At 43.1% G+C, this 23,850-nt stretch overlaps 1 protein-coding gene across 1 annotated transcript in view; it reads right to left on the bottom strand.

Moving 5' to 3' along the window:
- Window positions 1–23,850, bottom strand: part of LOC138299981 (bile acid receptor-like) — a 579,850-nt gene that overhangs the window by 132,866 nt on the left and 423,134 nt on the right. Inside the window, exons 6-8 of the mRNA XM_069238746.1 lie at window positions 7,716–7,855; window positions 7,525–7,629; window positions 7,309–7,408 (exon numbers count right to left, since the gene is read on the bottom strand). Of these exons, the coding sequence (XP_069094847.1) occupies window positions 7,309–7,408; window positions 7,525–7,629; window positions 7,716–7,855 (345 nt within the window). The remainder of the gene's footprint in view (window positions 1–7,308; window positions 7,409–7,524; window positions 7,630–7,715; window positions 7,856–23,850) is intronic.

The following is a 23,850-nucleotide window of genomic DNA, read 5'->3' as shown; positions in this document are numbered from 1 at the left end:
GCATTATAAAGCAGCTCTGTAATTCTTTCATTTAAAAAAAAATGTTAACAGAAGTGAAAACATAAGTGCTGGCCCTGGGGCTTACTCAAAGTGCAGTTTGACTCCTCCTACAGCCCGACCCCTCTCCTAATCACCGGTAAAGACCTGCCACCCACTACTGGATAGCTGCAAGCAGTTTCACATTAAATGGAGATAAAATGGAGGTGATGGTAGTGGGAAACAGCCCCACTAAGTGGCTGAAGACGAACTGGCCAAATTGTATGGCCAGTCAACTCATCCCTAAAATAGAAGTGAAGAGTCTAGGAGTCTGGCTTGACAAGAAGCACACAATGGAAATTCAAGTTAAGAAATTGGCAACCACCTGCTTTGGCCTTCTCCAGAGTTTGAGAAGACTATTGAGATGGCTGCCAGGATCTGCACTCAGAGTAGCAGTGCAAGGCCTGATACTCTTTTGACTCGAATATGGGAATTCCCTATGCCTTTGGAGTCTGTCAGTCATTATTAGACTGCAGGTTATACAAGATGCCACAGCACGTATCCTGCTGAAAATTCCTAAACCAAGTCGGCAACTTCAGCTCTGGTAACTTGAAACCGGCTCCCAGTAGTTGAAAGAATCCACTTCAATGCACGTTGTCTTGCTCATAGTGCAGTGTATAGAAAAAAAACTCATTTGAACCCTACAAGATTGCTGCGCTCTGCAAACCAGCAACTGCTAAAAGTCCCTAGAATAGAGAAAGCAAGAGGAGGTGATCAGTTGGTCGGTCCTTTGCTTTCATCGTTCCCAATGTCTAGAATGCTCTCCATTGCAATGAAGGAAAATCAAGTCAGAACCAAAATTCAGAAAATTATTTTAAAAATATTCTTTTCGACTAAATGTTCAGCTAGGACAGGGGACCTGATTGCTATCTTAGCCCTGGGAGGCCGTTCAGGGTAGCCTTCTTGGTAGCCAGGTGCTTCACAAATCCTGGAGAATAGAAAGGAATCGAATTTCTATTGGCCCACCCCATCCCTGGCTATTTAAATGAATTAATTTAGTAAACTTCTCCAAGAGTCATTAAATAAGCTTCTGAAAAGCAGCCCTATGTGTGATTTTATAATTCACACACGCCCTCCAATATAAGGTTAGTGATGAGGTTTATGCCTTCAGGTCGAGGAAAACCTAGCCTTGCTGGCGCATGTATAGCAGGTCGCTTCCAGTACCACCCTCTTCCCCCACCAGGAAAAACACTGATTCAACCCACTTTATCACTGAGCAGCAAGAAGTCATTGAGACATTTCTTTTGTGTGCCAAGTATTTCTTTTACTATTATTTGCTCTCGCTTCAGGGTGGTAGGTCGGCGCCCATAACGCCTGTTAACACCATCCGTCCATGACCTCTTATATTTCTTGGGACTGAATCAGTCACATAGTATTATCCTTATCATCACTGTGATGCATCTGCTCAAAATGCAGGACTACTATAAAACTTTTACCATGTTCTTAACTGTTCTCATGTGCTGCAGAATTCTATTGAGGACCTGCAAAATAGGACTTCCCACATAGGACAAGATACAGGGGCACGTTTAGACATACATCACATACTCTGTCCTTCAGTGAAGCACTCCTTTGATTTTTCTACATATCCTGTCAAATGTGGAAGGTAACTCTTGTTGATGCCATATAGTTACCATCTCAGGACTACTTTGACTAACATCTATTGAAGATGATTGATGGTTTTCTCATGGCAGTCTGGCCTATTACTGGAGCATTCCGAAATAAGTACTAATATTTCTGTAGTATTTTCCTAATGGCACTTATCTCTTTGGAAAGTGTTATCAACCCACATTACGATATATTCTTGTTTTTTTATCTAAAAAAGTAGATCCTCATATTTCCTATTGTTGGCCTTACTCCTAGCTTCTTCAGTTACTCTCGGGAAGTGTCCTCTTTCTACCAGTCTCTGTACTAATTAGTCTTACTCTGCCCTTCACTTGTCTTAAGTTTTCGATGGGTATGCTATTCTTCTGTTTCAGTGGATGGAAACTACTTGAATGCAAGACTGTTCCCTGCTGTTGGTTTCCTATAAATCTTTGTTTCCAATTTGATGTTCTTGACATACACTCTGAGGTCAAAAAATGTAACCTCTCTTACACCGATTTTGCTGGTAAAATATAAATTCATAGAGTTATTACTGCTGGACTGCACGCATTTTAACGAGACGCTTCAGATCACAAACAGATTGTCTATGTGCCTAGACTACAGTACAATATGATTTTCCCTGGTGTCCATGAACTTCTCCTGGAACACCTGCTCCTCCGCCAGCGCATATGCAAATTTGCATATCTGATTGCGAAGTAGGTGCTATTCCTGTACTTGGATTTGTTTGAAATATTATTTATCAGCTGTGTAATAGTTATTATGCAAACGAAAATGTATTAGAGACAGCAACATCTGGGTATATTTCCATAATTTCAGTGGTCTGGTGCTTAAAAAATGTTTCACCACTTTTAACGTATCTGAGTGTTGAATTGTTAGTATATAATGCAGTTACATCCAAAGTCATCTGCACATACTCACTTTCCTAATGGATGTCAAATCTTCCTTGCAAAAAGTCACCTGTATTTTTTACATTTCAATGAAGTGTTTTACTTAGTTTCTCAAAAATGAGTCCACATATTTTGAGGTATTTTCAGATATATTTCGAGTGGCTGTTATAAAGGGATACCAAAATGAAGTTATAGTCTTCTTATGAATTATAGGACTCAAGTACAACAGTGGTGTTTTCGAATTCTCCTTCCTCAAAAATATATTCTTCTTGACTCAACAAACCTTCATTCCTCCGCCCTGTGTGCTCCTTTTTGTATTTCTGTTTCACTTTAGTCAGTTTTTGAATGGAAGTCCTCTCATAGCACTTGATATCACTAAGCTGTATGTAAGCCTCTTTTTATACTTACCTGTGGGCCCAAAGGGAAATATTCCCTCTTTGTCAGAGTTTCTGACTATGCAATCTGCTCTCTGCTTACGTTTTGTCATTGCTTCAACATATTCCTTGTGTTGATTCGTCCATCTATATTTGCCTTTGAATGACTGTACAGACGCATTTTTCACATATTGACCTACCAGCTCAGAGTACATATGAATGATGTCTCTTTGCATTGTTGTTAGGAACTTCGACTTAGGTTTAAATAGCCACCGTTCTTCTCTATACACATCTAGACTCATATTGTCAGTTGGAGCGTCCTCACTACATTTATCCTATAGCCCTAACATTTAATTTGTCGATTCTTGCAGTTCTTAGATCAATTTCAGATCTGCTACTTGCCATAGACCAGACCCTGCGCATTTGCAGCTGGCTAACACCCTGTGAATGCCAAACCACCGCTGCCCATGGCCTGACAACATACAAATTAGGACACCTTAAAACATAGCAAAAAAAGTGATCTCACAAGAACTGGAAAGAGATAATACAGATATATGCCACTTGCTGCAAAGGGATAACCCAGATTGCGATCCACATTGTCAAACAAAACAGCGACCTCTGAAGAGGATAACCTGGAATTCCTGCATACATTCTACACTGAACTCTACACCACAAATCCCAGTAAGGATAGCACTAGCGAATACTACCTAAAAGATAGTCCATTGCCAATTTTAACAGCTGAAGACAGGGAGGAGCTACCATAGCCAATAATGGAAGAAGTGTTAAGCACTTCTTCCAAAGGCCTCAAATTATCAATATCAACAGGTCCAGATGGCTTCTCATTCATTTTCTACAAAACATATGGACAGCTGCCTCTTGAGCCTCTGATACGCCTAATGATTGATATTACTTTGAGAGCAACTTTTACCTTGACCTTAATGGAAGCTCCTATCACTTTAATTCACAAGCAAGTAATGATCCAACTCTTTGTCAGTCCTACTGGCCTATCTCATTGCTCAACCTGAACTTGAGACAGTATGTACAGATATGGAGAACCAGACTTGGCAGGTTAATGCGACTCTTAATTCACCCCAACCAAACAGGTTTTACACTGGGGAGTGAACCACCAGACAACACAAAGAAAATCCTACACATACTTGATGTGGTGGTGCTTAAGGGCAAGGGGTAGAGCAATTGTCTTTTTATCCGTAGATGCCTAGAAGGCATTTGACTGTGTGGACTGAGCATTCCTTATGAGTGTACCGAAGAAATTGGGAGCGCTCCTTAAATTCTTAGAGAACATTAGGACACAATACCAAAACTGGAATTATTACAAAAAGGCAGACTATACAGGCTTGCCTCAGGACCTTTTAAATTATTTGTTCTTACCCTTGAGCCATTTTTACAGAGGATTCAGGGTAACCCTGATATACGAGATGTGAAATTGGGTCAAGATAACTTTAAAGCAACTTTCTGTGGCAATGACTTAATGCTCAAACAACTAGAAATATATATCGCATTCCTATTGTTGGGATAAAGGCAATACAAAAGGGTATCTGGATTGAAGATTTATCTGACAGAAATAGAGGGATTGAACATTGACATCCTGACAGGTATTATACACATGATCCACAATGAGACCCAATTCCAGTGTTCTAGGAGAGGATTTATCACTAAGTAAAACCCTTTCTGAAACTCAGACTAGAAATGTATTGTAACTCACCAGGATGGTGAAAACAGAGCTGATGAAGTAGGGATTGCTTCAGATATCATGGTTAGTCTGAATAGCAGTGGTGTATACGATAATTGTTCAGGAAATACTTCTGCACACTCCCACTGTCACTCCCAAAGAAAGATATACACATCTTACAAACACTGTACACAAACAACACCTGGAAAAGCAAAATGGCAAGAAATGGTTGGCAACAGGAACTTTGGCACCTAGAAAGGAGGGACCTTGGAAAGCAACATCTACTGTAATATTACAAAGCCTCTCACCTGCGGGTTCTGTTGTAATGGTCTTATATTGAGACACAAAAGGAATGGTGCTATGTAGGCATGTAGATCTCTTAGGGAGGCTGCATAGGGATCTAAAATGCAGAGGGAACTCAAACTCCATATCTCTCCATCCTTGTTAAACAATGTAGACTTTGATCCAGTGACGGAAACTATGGCATTCAAAAGCTGGATAAACATAGTTTGTGATATACTTAAAGATTCATTTAGTATGGGCTACATTGACACTTTCCAGTAGCTTATAGAAACATTCAGGCCGCAGGAGGAGTAAGACATTGGGTGATACGACTGCAAGTTAGAGCAGGCATACCAAGATTCTCAAACCTTTCGAGAAAGTGATCAAGACACACTTTCATGATACATGGTATCTTTCTAGATATAAAGTAGGAATGAAGGTTTCCCTTCCAGACGAAATGGGAGAAAGAAGTGCAGATTACTTTAGGTATAGATCAACAGGAACAATTCCAGAGAAGACATAAAAGTTTTTTGAGGAATGCACGGTAAACCACCTTTCTATGAAATTTTATGTAGATGGCACCTCACCCCATACTGATCATATCAGATAGACACTGGGTGTCGATTTGGATGTTGGATAACCTATGTTGAGAGCAAGGCACATTGATTCACGTCTTTTGCAGCTGTCTACGCCTACATATTTACTTGGATTCATGTCTCAAAAGTATCCACAAGATCATACTTTAAAAAACCAAGATGCTGATTAGTAATCCTACTAAGCATGCCCTCAGAGGAGATCTAGTTGTCATGTAAATTAATAGAGAAAACTATTTCTTTCTTACTCCAGGCTGCAAAGCAGGCGATTCTCACTCTATGGTGGAAGGCAGGGTCCCCAGGCTTCAACATGTGGATACACAAACTGTGGCATCTGATATGGTGGAAAAACTAGCTTATGGAATAGACGACACAGGAAGGAGAGCAAACATTCTCTAACATTGCTCCTAAAGCATGTAACGACCTCCCACTCCACATCAGAGCCTTCTACTCTCTTCTTGAATTCTGCAAGAAGCTGAAGACCTGGCATTTCAAATAACCAACCTACCACAGGCAGGGCTAGGTGCACACACCTGCTCATTGCCAGGATGTCTTTGCGGGTGAATGACTTTTACAAATACACGTAACACAACCTATCATAACATGAGCAACTTCCAAAATTATGTGGTTCAGTGCTTCAGTTTTTATCTCTGGACTGTCTCAGCATAAACTTCTGAGAGTCTTCAGGCTGAAGGACACTGTAAACACAGAATCACTGCTGAAGAGAATGACCCCTGAGAACCTGGGAGTCCCAACTGTAGTGAATCCAGTGAATAATCTATTGCAGTGGTTCCCAACCTGTGGTCCGGGGACCCCTGTGGGTCCGTGAAGCATCCTCAGGCGGTCCGCGACTACTTAGAAAATTATATAATATCAAAGGATTAGGTCCCCAGCTTTCAATAATGACTCATTGGGGGGGGGTCCCTGGATTCCAATAAGGAGTCAGTGGGGATCCCCGGGTTCCAGTAATGATAAAGTGGGGGTCCACAGAGCTCAAAAGGTTGGGAACCACTGATCTATTGTATCAGGACCACAGTGGAGGAGGAGAGGTTATTGACACTTATTCTATTCTATTCTATTCACGAATTCTTGTAGAGTGCATGGCTACCCAAAGGCCTCCCAATGCTACCCAAATCAGCAGGGGCATAGACTGTGTGAAAAAGCCAGGTCTTCTAGGCTTTCTGAAAAGGGAGTTCAGGTTCTGCGTGGCGCAGTCAAGAGGCATTAAGTTCCAGAGTTGGGGGCCATGTAACCAATGGACCGGTCTCCGCCACCGGGCCCTCCAGATCCTGGGCACCTTCTAAAGATGAGCGGGGAAAGAACAGAGCAATCTCTCTGGAAGATAGGGGATGGCCAGAGAACGAAGATGGGTGGGGCCCTTGTTATTGACAGACCTATGAAGCAGGCAGAAAGTTTTGAACTGAACACGACGTGCCACTGAAAGCCAGAATAAATTACTTAAGGCCTTGGCATCAGGCATGTGTCTAGGGATATTCAGCAACACGCAAGCAGCGTGTATAGTCTGTAATCTTTTAGTGACATAAGAGGGAGAGCCAAGGAACAAGGCATTTCCATAGTCCAACCGGCTAACACCAAGGCCTGGACAACAATTCTACTGGCTGTGATGAAAAGGAGATGGAGAATTTTCCGTAACATTTGTAAAGTGCCAAAGCAGCTGGCAGTGAGTTGACACATAGACAACCCGAAGGTTAACGAGATGCCGAGAATCTTTATTGACTCATCCAATACTTGTCAGTTATCAATCTGTAAAATATTAATGCCTACAAAAACAGTGCCTATGCTTATGCCTATAAAACAATTGAAACTTAAGATATTTTAAATACCTGGAAGCCGTTTTGTAAAATCCACAAGAAAATGGACATGTAGCACTGCTGTCTCTGATATTTGGAAGAAGCTCTCTTCAGGGTTAGCTGTTTCCTCCAGCTACATGAAGTAAAAAAGTACATGATTAGCCAGGGTATGTGATTTATAGTTCTTAGGCAAATCTACCTATAAATAAATTGACAGTTTCACAGGTTTTTGCTACTTCTCATACATACAAAAGATTTTGCTTCATCAACAGGAATGGCGTATTTTTGATGTGCCGCTACAATGTGTTCGATGAGTTCATGCTCCTCTTTGGTGAGCTCCACTCGTTGCACAGCCTAAAGACGTAAGGAAGGCAATTACTCATTAAACTCAAAAAGGATTTTTAATAGAAAAGCTGACACTTCACATGAATAAGCCTCACCTTTCCAGACTTTGTTGTAGATGAGACATGCTTGCTGTCGCTGCCTTCATCCTCCATTTTGATGTTATAAAATAATCCATTTCTATGTTTTGTGTTTTTTCTAAGCCGCTTGGATTTGCACTGGACTTCAGTTAGCAAGCCTGAAAAATGTATAAAACATAAAATACAATTAATCTGTCACTGACAAATACTTCATGATCTATACTTAAAAACTAAAAATCTTTTGCAAATACATAAATTGATTTAAGCAGAGCTACTGACTGTTGAACCCTCCCCACCTACAAGTGTACCTGAAGGAACTATGCTTATGAATCACCTTTTGGCTAATCGTCCTTTTCTTTTGCAGGTTAATTAGCTGGGTACAATATGTATGATGAAGACATGCCCCTTACTGGTTACCATTGGCAAAGATGACTTTCAGTGCGTTTCTGAGTATACAACGAAGTTGAATGTACATTTATGAATTAATTTAATAGTTTTTCTTTCTGTAGTTTCTAAAAACAGAGTATTTTGTTCTGACACCTAGTACACATTGTTAGATTGGAAACCATCTACATGGCTTTGTGAAGCTGTGCCACCCTGCCCTGATATACTTTCTTGATAGCTCTTTGTTTTATCCCTTATAAACCTGACAATCGTGCAAACCCATTGGCGGTGCCCCTTGTGTTTTATGTTTTGGCATTGGGGACGTGGAAAGTGTACACCCATTCTGAGTCACAGAGGCCACCACCATCTCAATAAGTGGTTAACTGATGGTGGTGTCAGCATTATTCTAGTCAGTTGCACAGACTTTACAATTATCCACTGATAACATTGACTATTACTACCTGTCTCCGTAACCGGGGTACCTTTGCTTTTAACACGTCAGGGACACACGTAAAGTATGACCATTTTGTGTTTGATAATGTGAAGAGTGTGATTTAAATGGTAAGAGTGGGATCCATTGGACCTAATTTTTATGTGCTACATGCAATGTTTTTATTGTTTATGCTGGGCTGTTTATGTTCTTCTCAGATTTTGGTTGATTGATTGATTGATTGACTGGTTTAGCAAATTCACACCCCACTGGCTTATCTGCTACAAACCTTAAATACCTTACAAAACACATGCGAGTATAAGTGCAGATACTAGACTAGTTGTCTACAAAATCTGTTTATTCAGAATTCCATGAAGTTCCTCCAGGATTGGAGAAGCCCACACACTTTTGTTGGTTCTGATAGTTCACCTTACCAATCTGAAGTGTTTAAATGCTGAACACACCAAACAGTCCTTGGTTAACCATTATCAACTCCCCATTGAGGAGGTATGAACACTAGTGCAGGGCAGAAAGCTGAGCTAAAAGATCAGGGATAGAATCTCTCCCAGATTACTCCCCTCCTTCCAGACTAGGCCTAAATTTGGGAAACGCGACAGAGTCACCTTACAGTTGTGACATGGAAAGAGGAGGAACAGTTCACCAGCCTTTCAAGGAGCTGGGCTTCACCTGCTAGCAGGAGCGACCACATGGTAAGGTTTGTGCATGGCCCACAAACTGTTGCTTTAAAAAAAATGGAGGGTACCTTTAGAGAAAAAAAAGGCGAACATGGAAATGATGGTAAAGCTGCACACATGGATGTAGACTTTACTCATTACAGCGCATCATTATGGATGTTAACTTTCCAAATGGATTTTTCTTCTCTAGTCGTTTGTAAAACAGCTCATAAGCAGTATACATTTTACATGTTGATGGAAGCATAGCTCAGTGTTTTGTTATAGTAGTGTCAACTCGTTATCTTATCAGAAGTTGAACAATTATTTTGAACACACATTTGCATTAATACTTATTATCGGGTGTTATATTTTCAATATAACCAAATCATATTTGTATTATTGCATAATAGCTAACAGGTTTTGTCCCTTCATGGGACTTTTTTAATACCAATTGAGCAGTGTTGTACATTTGAAGAGGGGCATTATCTAGATAACTCACTGTGATATGGTATATACTGCGATATTTGCTCTGCTAAGGACCTTGAGGAAGGTTTCAACTATTCTACCTTTCACAGCGAGGAGAATGGTTGTCCAGGCACTGATTGGTGCCCGAATCGACTAGGGAAATGCGTTGTTCATTGGCTCCCCGAAATATGTAATTCAGAGATTGCAAAGAGTACAAAATGCAGCGGCTCGTCTGCTACTAAATATCCCTAAACATCACTCAATACGGCCAGGAATTGTTTCTCTACACTGGCTCCCGGTAGCAGAAAGGATTCAGTTCAAGACCCTGTGCCACGTCCACAGATCTATATTTGATAAGGGACCTGAAATGCTGAAAACTCTTGCTCAGGTTTATATTCCAGCCAGACCTCTTAGATCCTCCTCAGCTAATCTGGCTAAAGTCCCAATCATGAGGAAAGCCAGATGGGGAGGAAGATCGGTAGCTTACCAAGGTGCTCTACTTTGGAATAACCTTCCTCTCAAGTTGAGAGCTAACTCTCAAGAGATGTTGTTCAGAAAAGAATTGAAGACCTGGTTATTTAAAACTTAAATCCCTTGAATAATTTTTTAAGCAGTATGTCATCACTATGGCTGTATAAGCGCTACGAGGCCGTTGGCAGTTGGGCGCTATATAAACCTTTATAACATAACATAACATAACATAACATAACATGTAGGTTAAAAGCCTGTTAGAGGGCTGGTCTTGAACTTTAAATTAGGGTATGTTAAGTGAAACCTAAGGTCTGCGCCACCACATAGCAGTGGCCTCAGTTTATGGTATATGTTTAATGCTGTACCTAAGATATTATCTGAAGGATGTGTTATCTCAGGCCATGACAGGATCAGTGAGAATGGCAGGTAGCCTGCTCATTCCCATCATCAGTACATAACTTACAGTTTTTTCGATTACGACCTAGTAGCAAGACGTGTTTGCTCAGAGCTCCCTCTTGTCTTTAAGATTAATGTATTTTTTATAATTGCAAATTACTTGTTGAGTATGTGAAGCAGCAATCTCTACCATGACCATTGTAAAAGTTAACACCTCCGTGGGCATTTTAGATGGGAAATGTTCTCCCGCAAAGGGTTTACGATAAGAAATGTCTCCATACCCGCAATTCAAGACATATTTTCCATTGGAGAAACAAATCAGGCAAAGGGTGTGTAAATGCATATTTCCCTAACCCTAAATTGTACCTTGTTTTGCAGACACTCTGTCACAAGAGGATAAGTGGTGCTAAGGCTGTGCCTGTAAATTATAGTTATCGCAGATTTATTAACATTCTCTCGGGATGTTTTGTGAATCTCATTAATAACGAAATCTATGGAAACCACAGACACAAATCCCAGAAGTGTAAATCCTCAGTATCAAGAAATTGATGGGGATACATGAACAAGTTAGCATTACGAGAGAGGCGCACAAATGCTAGGAGGAGTATTTTGAATTTGATTGTCTAACGGATAAATAGAAAATAGAGGGTGTGAAGGAAGGTAGTAATTGGGATTCTTGTTTTTTAAGATACACAGTGAATAGTGCACTTTGTGAAAGAAATTAAGTTTATATTCAGGATGATGGTGCAAAGAAATGTAGGCAACAGACAACAACCAGGAAAGTCTTTTGTGCTGGCAAAGGATGACAAATGTGCTTTTGGGTGTGGCATTGACTTTTGAGTTAATGGTCCGGTCATGTTCAGACGAAGGACCTGGTTTTACATTTTCAGACCATCGAGTTTCATCCTAATTTACATACTTGCAGAAGGCTGAGCATTTTTGATGCTTCTTAAAAAGTGGAGAAGGACCTTAGGATTATTACGAGGTTGATGGAAGTGGAGAATCTGCCCTAAATAAGAAGATCCCCATCATCCCACCTTGTGAATTCCGTCAGCCTCTTTTTTCTCCTCTATAAGAAACACATTGTCCGCAGTCGGTCCACCAGAAGGCCACCAGCTGAAGTATGTCAAAAGCCTCACCATATTTAGGGAAGGGCTTCTGAAACAGCTTCCTGTCTGTCTTTCCATAAAAGGCCTGGTGGTCGTAGGCAGGATAAAACCGACCCCAGTGCAACAGGTGCGTTTATTTTTCTGATTTCCAAAAAGAAAACTCTGCTATGGGCAATTGTTTCAGAAAAAAAATACAAATGCTGATCGGGCCAACATAATATGGCAGCCTGGCCAGAATTCATCTTTTTGCAGACTGTGCTCCCTCTCTATTTTTTTTAAACTATTTTTAATTTGTTTTGATGCATCACAAAAACGGCACTTTCCCAGTCCCTTCAGTTATCTTACATAAGAAAACAAACATCCCTTTCATGATTTCTTACACCTCAACTATTGCAGAACCCATGCACATCACCCAACCCCCACAAAATGTCCTAAGATTTAGGATATTTACCTGGACATCCACAGGACCCATAAATAGTTATTTTTTTCTGCTGCAGCAGAGATGTCCATACCTCTGATCCACTCATCGAATGCTAGTGGAACAGCGAACATCCAAGCCAGGCAAGAAAGCCCAAAGCTGCCCAATAAAGCCTACCTAGGGTCCATGGGTATTGTGTAGCCAGTAAGAGCACTCAGCTTGTAATGTATTCTGGACCAATACTGTGCTATCCTGGGGCAGTACCATACTATAGGGAAATATTCAGCCTGGGACACATGGCACCATGGATAGGAACAATCCCTCCTCCTCCCCTTGAAAAATAACCAAGCTTCTGGCCACCATGTTGGCCTCAAACCGTTCATCACCCTCCAGAGGACCCACAACCGCCTGCCATTTGGTTTTTAGCTGCTGAATGGAGTCTGGGGAGCTCACCACCAGAGATGTGTACATACAAGAGATTCCCTTCTCAACAAGTGGTTCCATCGCCAATCCAAATTCTGGTACGGCCAGTAACAGTTGACCATATAGATGGATTTTGTGACAAAGCTGCAATAGCGGAGGAATTGGGTGTGGTGCAGAGTATATTCCTCCGTTTGTTGCACAAAGGAGTTAATATTCCACCTCTACTACGTGACCAATCTTAGAGATGACAATCAGATCCCATGGTCTAAAGCTAGCCAGGTTTGGGACCTAGGGAAACCACATAGCACGCCACAGGTGAGTTTCTTTTGTAATTGTCTTGAACCAATGGATATGTTTCAGGGATCTGTGCCAGCAAAGCGGGAAGGGGGCCCTAGTAGTCTCCAAGATCCATCTGGGAACCCTGGAGTTATACAGGCATGTGAGATAGTGGCTATCTCCAAATACCCAGTTCATCATCACCAGCTGTGAAGCCCAGTAGTACAGATTGAGATCTGCCACCCCCAGATCTCTCTTATATGAAGCCAGTATAGATCTGGCCAGTGAAAACCTTGGCTGCCAACTGGCCCACAAGAATGTACTATGCATGGAGTCAATACCATTAAACAGGATATCTGCAGTGTGAAAGGATACTTCTAAAGCACATAAAGAAACCTGGCTAGTGTTACCATTTTGAAGAGGGCCACTTGGCCCACTATATATATGGACTATTTTCCCCAGGTGATCAAGTCTGTTTTGGTGCGTGACAACAATGGTGAAATATTGAGAATTCAGCACAGTTGTGAAGTTGTACTGACCTGACAAGTACAAAGAGGAGCAGGGAAAGGGTGCATTCCTTCCTCATGCAGATCCCTATTTGAAATGGAGTGCATCGTTCCCCATTAATTCATATTTGCACCCCGGGCTCCTGACATAGGACCTGGTCACAGTGCAAACATTGAGGGCTAAGATTCATACATTTCAAATTCTGAAACATAAAGGGAAGATGGACTGAATCAAAGGCCTTTTTGAAGGCAACCAAGGCTAGAGCCGCAGCATCAGTCAGCTCCATTGGTCTGGTCATGACCACCTTTAGCCCACAGATACAATGTCTGGTTCTTTGATTTGACATAAAACCATCCTGATCAGGATTGAGTAGGGATCGTACCCAATCACCAATCTCATAGAAAAAATAATGGCCAAGATTTTAACTTCTGTATTAATCAACGAGATAGACAGATATAAAGAACATTTGTACTCCCTCTATATTGATGGAAGCATTTTAGGTGAAAATCCCCTGCCAGACCTTTGGGAATCTCTAAATATGGTGAGCCAACCTCTGTTGGACTAGTGCAATTAGGGCATTTGCCATTACAGCAGCTTGGTGACTGCCTACTGTAATTTAAATGAGTCCCATGATTAAAAAAACAGAATATCACAGAACGGAACAGAAAGGCAACTTTTGAGATTTTGGTTGCGACAGATGAGGTGTTAAGGGGGAAGGATTCCATCTTGAAGCATTGTTTTCTAGCAGTAAGGCAAGAACAAAACTGTTGTGGAATGACTGCAAGTTGCGAATTCTACCTTCAAGTTTCCTTGACACTTTGAAACTGTCCATTCATCTATGAGACTGTACTTGTACTTTAAGTTGTTAGGAGCTTGCATGGTAAGAGTGGATGACACTTTTGGGCTGTGTGAAAACAACATCTGTCCTCTAGGAGTGTTCACTTTCTCCCCATTGTTACCAGCCTTAATGACAACTTTTACTACCGCCCACTATTTCAGTGACGATCTGATTCTTGTTCTGGCTACTGAATGACTGCAAGCTGTGAACTCTGCCGTCAAGTAGGTTCCTTTGCACTTTGAAACTGTTTGCACCAGCACTTTAAATTGTTTATACTATGCGCAGTAAGAGTGGACGGTGTCTTGGGGTTATGACTTCAGATAAGTGAGTGTCATGTGGAAGTGTTCTGTGTCTCACATTTAGTATTGGCCATCCTGCCTCATCCCACACCTGCTACTATCCCAGTAAGGGGCCTCATGTTGAACTGAACCTTGAGAACCAGGAAGAACAGGGCCACAACCCAAGGTCTGATATTTTTTACATAATTTTGTTGGAATATTTTTTAATGTTTACGTTGATTTTAATGTGATTTTAATACACTCACAAGTAATTTAAATGTGGGTAAGTGAAATGGACAATCTCTATTCCTAAAGTAATGCTTTGATTACTGCTGGTAATTTTGATTACTGTGATTCCTTAGTCCTTGTCCCAGCACTTACGTACGCAAAAGTAGGGAGGCCTGGCTTTCTTGTGCCATACCTTTTAAAACACCCCTCCATAACAACACACACATTTGTTTTTTAGGCATTTAAGATGACAGTCCCCTTTAATTCATCCTGTTGTACTTAAAAAGTACCCTTCAAAATGAATCTTTTTAATGGAGGTGAGAATGTAATAAAGTGCGTACTGGGATGAGGAATAAGCAACTAGAATAATCAAAATGATCACAGTAACCAAAGCATTATCCCCTCATCCTACTCCTTCTACCAGTCCCAACGTATGCAGTAGTTGCCAAGGAGCAGCAAAAAAATATCACCAAGGAAGCAAAAAACACACATTTGCTGAAGAGACAACATGAAACTGTATCACTGACAACAAAAAGGCTCACGGCATTACAGCTGATTCCAAAACCCTTGTCCCAACATTTAATTCTGACCCTTGAGCCAGATTGAACCAGTAGTGGTTAATGTAAAATAAGTGGTCCAAGTTGCTGCAGCACAGATGTTCATAACTGACACCTCAAATCAATCTGTCCATAATGCTCACATACCTCTAGTGTAGCGTGCCTCAAGAGAACATGCAATAGCCAAATCCCCATGAGATTAAGCTGTTGAAATCACATCCTTTACCAGTGGAGCCAAAGAAGGCAACAAGTATTTCCTTCCTCTGTTGACTTGGCCTAAACTGATAAACAAAGAATCACATTTCCAATACTATGAGGATCTTGTCAAACCTTGACCATTGTGACTAAATCCACCGTTTCTTGACCCAAAAACTAGTAGGATAATTTCTTGCCACCTATGAAAGGCATAATTTACCTTTGGAAGAAACCTTCGACCCAACCTCAACATAAATCGATTCTCTAATGTTCTCAAATAAGGAGGAATATTTGTCAAAACATTCAACTCCCCTAAATATCGTGTAGTAACAATGGCAACCTCAAATGCCACTTTCAAGGTCAAGGATTTTAGAGAGACTACCTCCAAAGATTCAAAGAAACATTTCTGGAGAATTCTGTAAAGCTTCCAGAACAAACAACAAATCCCAGAGAGGAAACATATTCCTTATTTTTGGCCTTAATATCTCAAAACCGTTAAAGAACCCAGGAGTCCATTTTCTATGTCTGTCAAAGCAGCCCATGGGGAACTAAATGTAATAGCAGGCCACTGCAATCTGAAAATGATTCTAGTAGAATGGCACCCTACTCATCATGGGTCATCCTTTTCAAATTGGTGCTTAAATAAAGATTAATCTCCAGTGTCTGCCGCAGGATATTTGACATTTTCTACAAGATGACTTTGACAAAGATCTCTCAGTTGCCATTTAGGTGATCTGCAAGTAAGTCCACTGTCCGTTCTGCACATTGTTTTTTTGTTGTTTTCAAATCTATTGGAAGCAAGACCTGCTAATTTGAGATTCTGGTAGGAAGGAAGGATTCTGCTTATAGCATATGCTACTGTGTAGTTCTTCCCCCACATGTGAATTGCTGTGAGAGACAACACATTTATTTCTGCCTATCTCAGAATCATGTTTATTAATACACTGAGGAACTTGAAACCTATGCAAACTGTTGAGGTACGACATTGAAACAACATTGTCCATTCATATCAGTACATCCTTCCTTTGAACATTTGTCCAGAAGAACTGAAGAGCCCTTCACACACGTCCATAAGCTGTCTTCAGTTCAAATAATTTGAACCCTCCTGCATAGTTCAGCAACATTTTGGACTCCAGAACCGCCCCATCTTGCTTTACTCCGATCTGCTGTCCATGCCACTGGGCTTAGAGACTAGAAACGAACCTCCACTATATTCTGAATCTTTACCCACCACTAAAACTGCTTTAATCGACCACCTACTTCGATTTAAGCAGACTGAGCACCTGCATAGTAAGGAGCACCTATTATTTCTCAACAACTGACTAAACGTGGAACCACTCCATCTTTGTTTTGGCAGAAACTTAGACTTAATCGAAAACAACGCACATCTTCAATTTCTAGGATGCTAATTTTTTTATCTGGTTCCTCAGAAACCTTTTTGACTGGAATTTAAATTGCAGGACATGCTTCCTGTTGTTGTTGATGATTTACACATCATAGTCTCCAATTCTAAAACAAAAAGCTTGTCCCCAGAAAACAGCATCTTTAAAAGATATAGGGCCAGATGTAGCAAATCGGCAATTTGCAAGTCGCAAATTGCTATGCAGTACGGTGTCTCAGACACCGACTGCGACTCGCTATGGGGTCGCAATGACCCACCTCATGAATATTCATGAGGTGGGTCGCAAATTGCGGCCCCATAGCGAGTATAGGCACTCGCTAACATGGAGGCCTGCTGACGTCAGCAGACCTCCATGTTCGTGACCTGCTTTTAAATAAAGCCGTTTTTTTTTTTTTTAAGTGTAGCCCGTTTTCCTTACAGGAAAACGAGCTGCACTTAAAAAAAAAACGAAACCTTTTGTTTCGGTATTTTTTCAGGGCAGGGAGTGGTCCCTTGGACCACTCCCTGCCCTGAAAAAATATTTTTGGGTCCAGTCACAAACTGGAAGGGGTCCCATGGGGACCCCTTCCAATTTGCGAGTGGGTTACCATCCACTTGAAGTGGCAAATGGTATTGCATCCCACTGCGACTCGCAAATAGGAAGGGAACACCCCTTCCTATTTGCGAGTCGGAAATGCATATTGCGAGTCGGTAACGACTCGCAATATGCATTTCTGCATGGCAAACCCACGTTTGCGACTCGCAAACGGCGATTTTCGCCGTTTGCGAGTCGCAAATGGTTTGCTACATCTGGCCCATAATTTCTGAGCTGAATCCATCTTCCAGTTGCTCCAATACAACTGAGTCTCAGAGACTAAAAAATAAGGATATAGCATCCCATTAAGTGCAAACGCCACTAAATCCAGAACATGATATTACACACAGACACAGTTAAAAAGACGAGCAAACCTTAAAAGCATGATAAAATGACACAGTCCAACCAATCATATCCTATCTCCCCAAATGTTTTGAAATCACCTACTCTTTGTGCTTAGAGCTCATCAAGGCATTTCACCCGCTGCATTCCCCCAACTACTGGTTAAAGGTAGGTACCTCAGATGATCTCCACTTTTGCGGACTAAAGATTTAGCTACTAAAGTAGTAATGAAAAGGAATTGTTGCTTTCGTAGTTTAATTTGGATAGACTGAGGACACATGCAGAATAAGGCTCCTTAGGGATTTGGATAAATCCTAACCTGCAGCTTATCGCTAATAAAACAAAATATTTTTTGCCCAAAACGTCAAAGAGCCAGGCAATTTTTGCAACCTTGTATAATACAGCAGCTATTTGGAATAAAAATACATCCTTTTAAAATTTGCTACACAAACAGCTTTTTGGGCCATTTGATTATACCGGACCCTTGACCGCAAATCAGTCTTGCATTCTGTGAAGGCCCACACATTAGTGAAAAATGCAGGGACCACTGCCTTGCGTAGCCTCTGATATAACAACTGGTACCAATTGCCTATTCCAGTGAGGCTGCTCACTAAATAGAGCTGGCTAAAGTCCCCGGATAGACGCTGCGCTGCCTGCCACCCCACGGTGTACCCGTGCATCTATTGCAGCAGTACAACCATTCAGCCAGCTAGAAGACCCACAACAGCAGCCCCACATTAGCATCAGAGGATAGGACGCCTCCAACACTATTTGTGCGCCACGCGAGAGACTGATTGTGCTGTGAAAAATTCAAAGAAGCTTCATATGGGCAAAGCGGAATTATACGACCTGCTTGAGCACCTCACCAACACCAGGGAAGATGATGACTTCGAAGCTGCGGTCACACCCCTCAACCATCACTTTGATCTACAACTTAATTCCGATTACAAAAGATTCAAACTGTGCCAAACCCAACAAGCAAACACTGAATCTGTGGATATCTTCTATGCGCATCTCCGCAAATTGGCAAGCACGTGCACAGGAAATGACCAGTATGACGAAATCAGAGCCCAGTTAATCAACGGTTGCTGATCATCCACTCTTCGCACACTCATACTTCGCCAGCTAGGCATTTTCCTGGACAAAATACTAATACTAGTAAGTTTGCATGAACTGGCAGACAGGAGAGCATAGGACATGGAAGTGGAGCTGTCATAGGTGCTGTCTTGTCAGCAGCAGTATGGACGATCAAAGTCAAGGAAGGACAAGTAGATGCAATACAATGGCGCATATCCCTGCTGCATAACCCAGCTGTCTCCAAACAACCAGAAAAAGGGTGCAGAAACTGCAGATTGACATACCCTACGCCCAGCGTGTGTCCAGCACAAGGCAAGTCTGGCTGCAGAAATCACTTTGTGAAGATGTGCCGCAGCGGAGCACCGAACGTGAGCTCTGAGTACCAAAGGAGAGGGTGCCCCACCCTCATACAACTGTCCCTGGATGACGATGAAGTGGAGCAATCTGCCCAGCGGCCAGGATCCGTGGGTCGCCTGACAGATGACGATAAAGATGAAGGCTTCACAGTCTCATTTACAGGAAGAGAAATTCACCAGAAGAGACCTCCACCAATGTGCCAAATATTTGTGGATGGGATAGAAGGCCTTACCTGCCCCTACAAGGCTATCTCACAGGTCTCGTGGCAGGGGTCCAGATCAGATTCATCACAGTTAAATTCCTAAGGAGGTAGTTGAGGTTACATCATACAATCTATACATAGGTGGTTCAGCAGGTAAAAACTGTCCCATATCAGATATTCTCAAGTGTAAACGGTAACTTATAACAGAACCTTAACAAACTTGTTGACATGCTGGAGTCGTGTACAGGTTCAGGGATTCTGTAGGTCAGGGGTGGTATATATCACTTTATGATCCCCAGAATTTGTGTCAAGCGGATAGAGGGGAGTCCCAGCAGTGAAGTAGGGGACAGCACTGTGTTGTCATTGCATTCCCCTTGGAGATACAGAAGCATACAGTCAGCATAGAGAGATATGTGTAGGGGTGTGTCTCCCGGTTTAGCTTGCAGAAGATGTTACCCTGCCAAAGTGTGAACACCAGTGGTTCCACCATCATGCAAATAGCCCAGCGAGAGGTTGGCAGACCTGTCTGGTACCCCTTCCAACGCTGCAAGAGTCCGAGATGAAGTTACTGGTTTTGACATGCAGTTTGGGAGGTGTATAAAAGGTTTGTCCAGGTAAGGAACCCCCTGCTGAGACCCATATTGAGCCTGATGGAATATAACAAGTCACTGTAAAGGGGGTCAAAGAGATCAACCAGTAGAATGACAGCCTTGGGATATTTGTGCAAGTAAGAGTGTAAAACATGTATACGTTTATTCATGTTAGGGACCGTGCTTTGTGATGGGATGAACCCCGACTGAGCTGGTTGTATTAGGGTCCGGAGTTAAGGTGTGAGTCGGGTGATCAGTATCTTGCTGTACATGTTATAATCTACACTGAGGATTGCTTGGTCCTCTTCTTTACCCTGTCTGAGCAAAGTTACAAATAGGGCTTCATGCATTGTGTGGGGGAGGTACCCGCACTCCCTCGTCGCATTATAGAATTTAGTCAGTGAAGGGGGCAGTATGTCCAGGGAGACTGAGTAAGCACATCTGTGCCCAGTACTTTTTCCCGCACCAGAGAATTATTGGCCTCTTTTACCTCCTGAACATGGATGTCTCCACCACCCAGGGTAGCCACATCGTGTTTCAGTATATTGGTCGCAGCAGTGATGACAGGAGTGTAGCTCTTGTTGACTAAAGCTGGGTCTAGTGGAATAAAGGTCGGCATAGTAGTTGCAAAATACTGTGTTAACTTACTGGTACACCTTCTGGCCTCTCTGATCTACCAAGGAAAGCATATGTGTGTGGGGCCTGTGTGGATTAGCTAGCCATGTGAGTAAGCGTCCTGTTTTATCCTGTTCATTATGCGGCATGGTGAAGTACTGTTGGTGGTCATGTCCCCACAACCGTCTGATTACCACTAACGTTTTTTCTGTTTTGGCTCTGGCTCATCTTCCCACCTCAGGGTCGAGGGGCCTTACCTTTTTCAAGGTGTCTAATAGTTGTCTTTGCTGTGTGATCTCGCGGAGGAGCTCTGATCAGATCCCCAATGATGTGCTACTCAGTGTTCTCTGATCACTACTACCTTGAGTGCTTCCTGTTCAGTCAGGCAGGAGGGTGTGGTGCCTGTGTTTTCTGTTAGGTAATTGTGCAGAATGGTCACCAGAGAGTCCCAAAAGACCAGATCATCTAGGGCATCTGTGTTTAGTTTCCAGGTCAGGATCGGTGGTCAGGGGGTGTCCCAACAAAGGGTCACTAAGAAAGGGTCTTAGCTAGATACACTGGATGGGTCACCCTGCCAGAAGAAAGTCTGTTGCAGAGCAATGTGTCAAAATGCATGAAAAAGTAATGTAACCCCAAGTGATATAAGTATTCAGGAAGTGGCAGGCTACGCTCTCTCCAAGTATCCACCAGCCCCCAGTGCTGCATCCAGTCTCAGAGGAATTTGGCTGTGGCATGGGTCGGGCAGTAGGTAATGGCGGGTGTGACCTGTCCATGTTTAGCTCCGCACTACATTTAAAATCTCCCCCTATAATGAGTGGATCTGTTGATCTGGATGTGGGGCATACAGATTTATCTGGGCGATATCCTTCCCCTCTAATTTACCTCCAATGCATACAGATTTATCTGGGCGATATCCTTCCCCTCTAATTTACCTCCAAGCACTACTTATCTACCCTCTGTGTGGGAGAAAGGGTACTACTGGTAGAATCCAAACCAGGACCCCCCTGCAGAAGAAAGAGCAGGTCATATGCCATGACCCTGCCTCAGAATTGTAGTGCAGGTCTCTCTGCCTTAGGTACAATTACTGTAGAAAGGCAATGTGAACTTTACACCTCTTTATATAAGACCGGATCCTGTATCTTCTACTGGGGAATTAAGGGCCCTCACATTCCAGGTGAGGAGTCTGATCGTGGTCCCAACACTAGCCATGGTCCTTTATTACACAGCCTGTCTGTGTGGTCCCCCTCCCACCTTTTGTTGCCATCCTCCAGGACCAAGCAGTTATGATGTCCTCCAGCAGGGAAGAACTAAGAACTCTGAAGACAAACCCCAACTAACCCTACCCAGCACGATTACACAAACTTGCATTTTCCAAACTGGTCCAACAAGGTACTCTGCAGGATGAGTTTACACAACCATCTCCTCATGGTACCATGGGGAAAAAAGTCAAAGTAACCGAGGACAAGCCTCTTACCTGGCCCCAGAGAAACCAAAACGTCCTCTTGTTTCAGTCACAGAATCGTCTGGTTGCTATTTGAAGGCATCCAGGCCTGCAGAAGTCAAAGAACAGAAGCAAGGATAGGGGTAGCATCAGCAAGAGTCACAGTTATATGAGTTCATCCACCATGCTAGGTGTGACTCTGGGCAGCAGTGTACTGGTGTCAAGGCCAGTGCTACTCCCAATGTTGGATGTGGTGTCCGTGTGAGGACCTGACATCTCGGTGATGTTCGCAGGTTGTGTGAGCGTGGCTGCTGCTGCTATTGCTTCCTCATAGTCAGCATGGGCCTGGCACTGTGTAAGCTGTGGGTCCCTTCCTCGAAGCGAGTCGGATTTTGTGTGTTTATGGGGTGTCCGAGGGGTAGTCTCCAACTAGTGTTGACCCCTTGCATCATAATCATCGATCCACTACCATGCTTTCTCCGGTGTAGTGAAAAAGGATGACTTCCCATCCTGGGCCACTTGCAATTTTGCCTGGAATTGCGGCACATACTAGACTCCTATCTCTGAGTCTCCTCTTTGCCAACAAGAATGATGCCCGCTGTTTTTGTACAGTGGCTGTGAAGTCAGGGAAAAGAGAGACACAAGCATTGTCCACCTGGTAAGGACTGAGGGTGCATGCCTGCCGCAGGAGGAAATCCCGATCTCTGTATTGTAATAGGCAAGCCATCAGTGGTTGGGGGGGGGGGAGCCCTGAGTGCCAGAGGGTTCGCTGGCGCTCTGCGTGCACATTCCAAGGTGTACTGTTAAGGCAGACCCTCAGGGGCCACCACCTCTTTCAGCCAGTTGTCCAAAAATGTTCTCATGCATGGTGCATCGATCCCCTTCAGCAATCCTACCACTTGTATATTATTTCGCCGAGCCCCGCCCTCGTGGTCTTCTATCCAGGTCTCTAAGACCTTGCCTCTGCCGTAAGTGTACTCAGGTCCATGGTGTGTGATTTGGAGGTTGGGCCCAGCTCAAATAGTGCAGTCCCAACCTGGTGGATACAGTCTGCCATTTTCCTATGGTTATGGTAAATAGCCCTAGGTTTCCAGGTTTCCAACACCAAGGCGTCCATTTTAGCTGCAAATGCATCTGGTGGAAACTATGGCTGCCAGAATAGTGTCTGTTTTTTTAGCGGGGGCCCATGTTGTCCTCCTTGTGGCGATGTGCGTGCCCTATGTGTTCCAGACAGGGCACAGGGGGTCTTGGAGCCAGTTGACTTCTGTAGCGTCTCCATGTAGCATGCGGTTGTGGTCCTGGGTTTGGTGTGTCTCGAGGACGCTTAGGGCCAGGGCAGGATGTAGAGTATCATCTAGATCCTGAAAATCAGCAGCAGAGGAGATGATATGCTGCACGGTGGTTCGCTCCTGGGATGAAATAGGCTGGTTGGCGAACCCGGTGTGGCAATCAGAGTCCCAGGGGAGGTGGGGCAGGTGTTGCGGTCGAGCAGTGCAACAGTCCATCACCAGTGGGCTCAGTGCCAATGTTAGGCCTCCTTAATAGTGGCATCCAGTGACCCCAGATAAGGGATTGTCTCAGCAATACTCTGGCAATGTGTGTGTGGGGAGGAGGGTGGCATGCAGTCAGGTCAGGTAATGATAGGATCTTCACCAGAGACTGTATGGATGGATCTGCATTCTTAGGTCTTCTGGGTTGGCTGCACTCACTAGTCGCAGTCCCTTTGCAGCCATCAGTCCCTAGTCATCTCCAGCACATCCCCTGCACATCCAGCGCAGTCTGCCCGGAGGAGAGGACACAGCCAGAGTCTGGTGTGGAGAACACGAACCGGCAGCCTTACAGTGCAGTGGTGTCCGGTGTGCTTCAAGGGCCTTTAGCAGGAGATAAATCTACTACGTTAGGCT

The sequence above is a fragment of the Pleurodeles waltl genome, chromosome 6 (assembly GCF_031143425.1).
Source record: "Pleurodeles waltl isolate 20211129_DDA chromosome 6, aPleWal1.hap1.20221129, whole genome shotgun sequence".
In the NCBI taxonomy this organism is placed as follows: domain Eukaryota; kingdom Metazoa; phylum Chordata; class Amphibia; order Caudata; family Salamandridae; genus Pleurodeles; species Pleurodeles waltl.
This window is presented reverse-complemented; position numbering and strand designations above follow the sequence as displayed.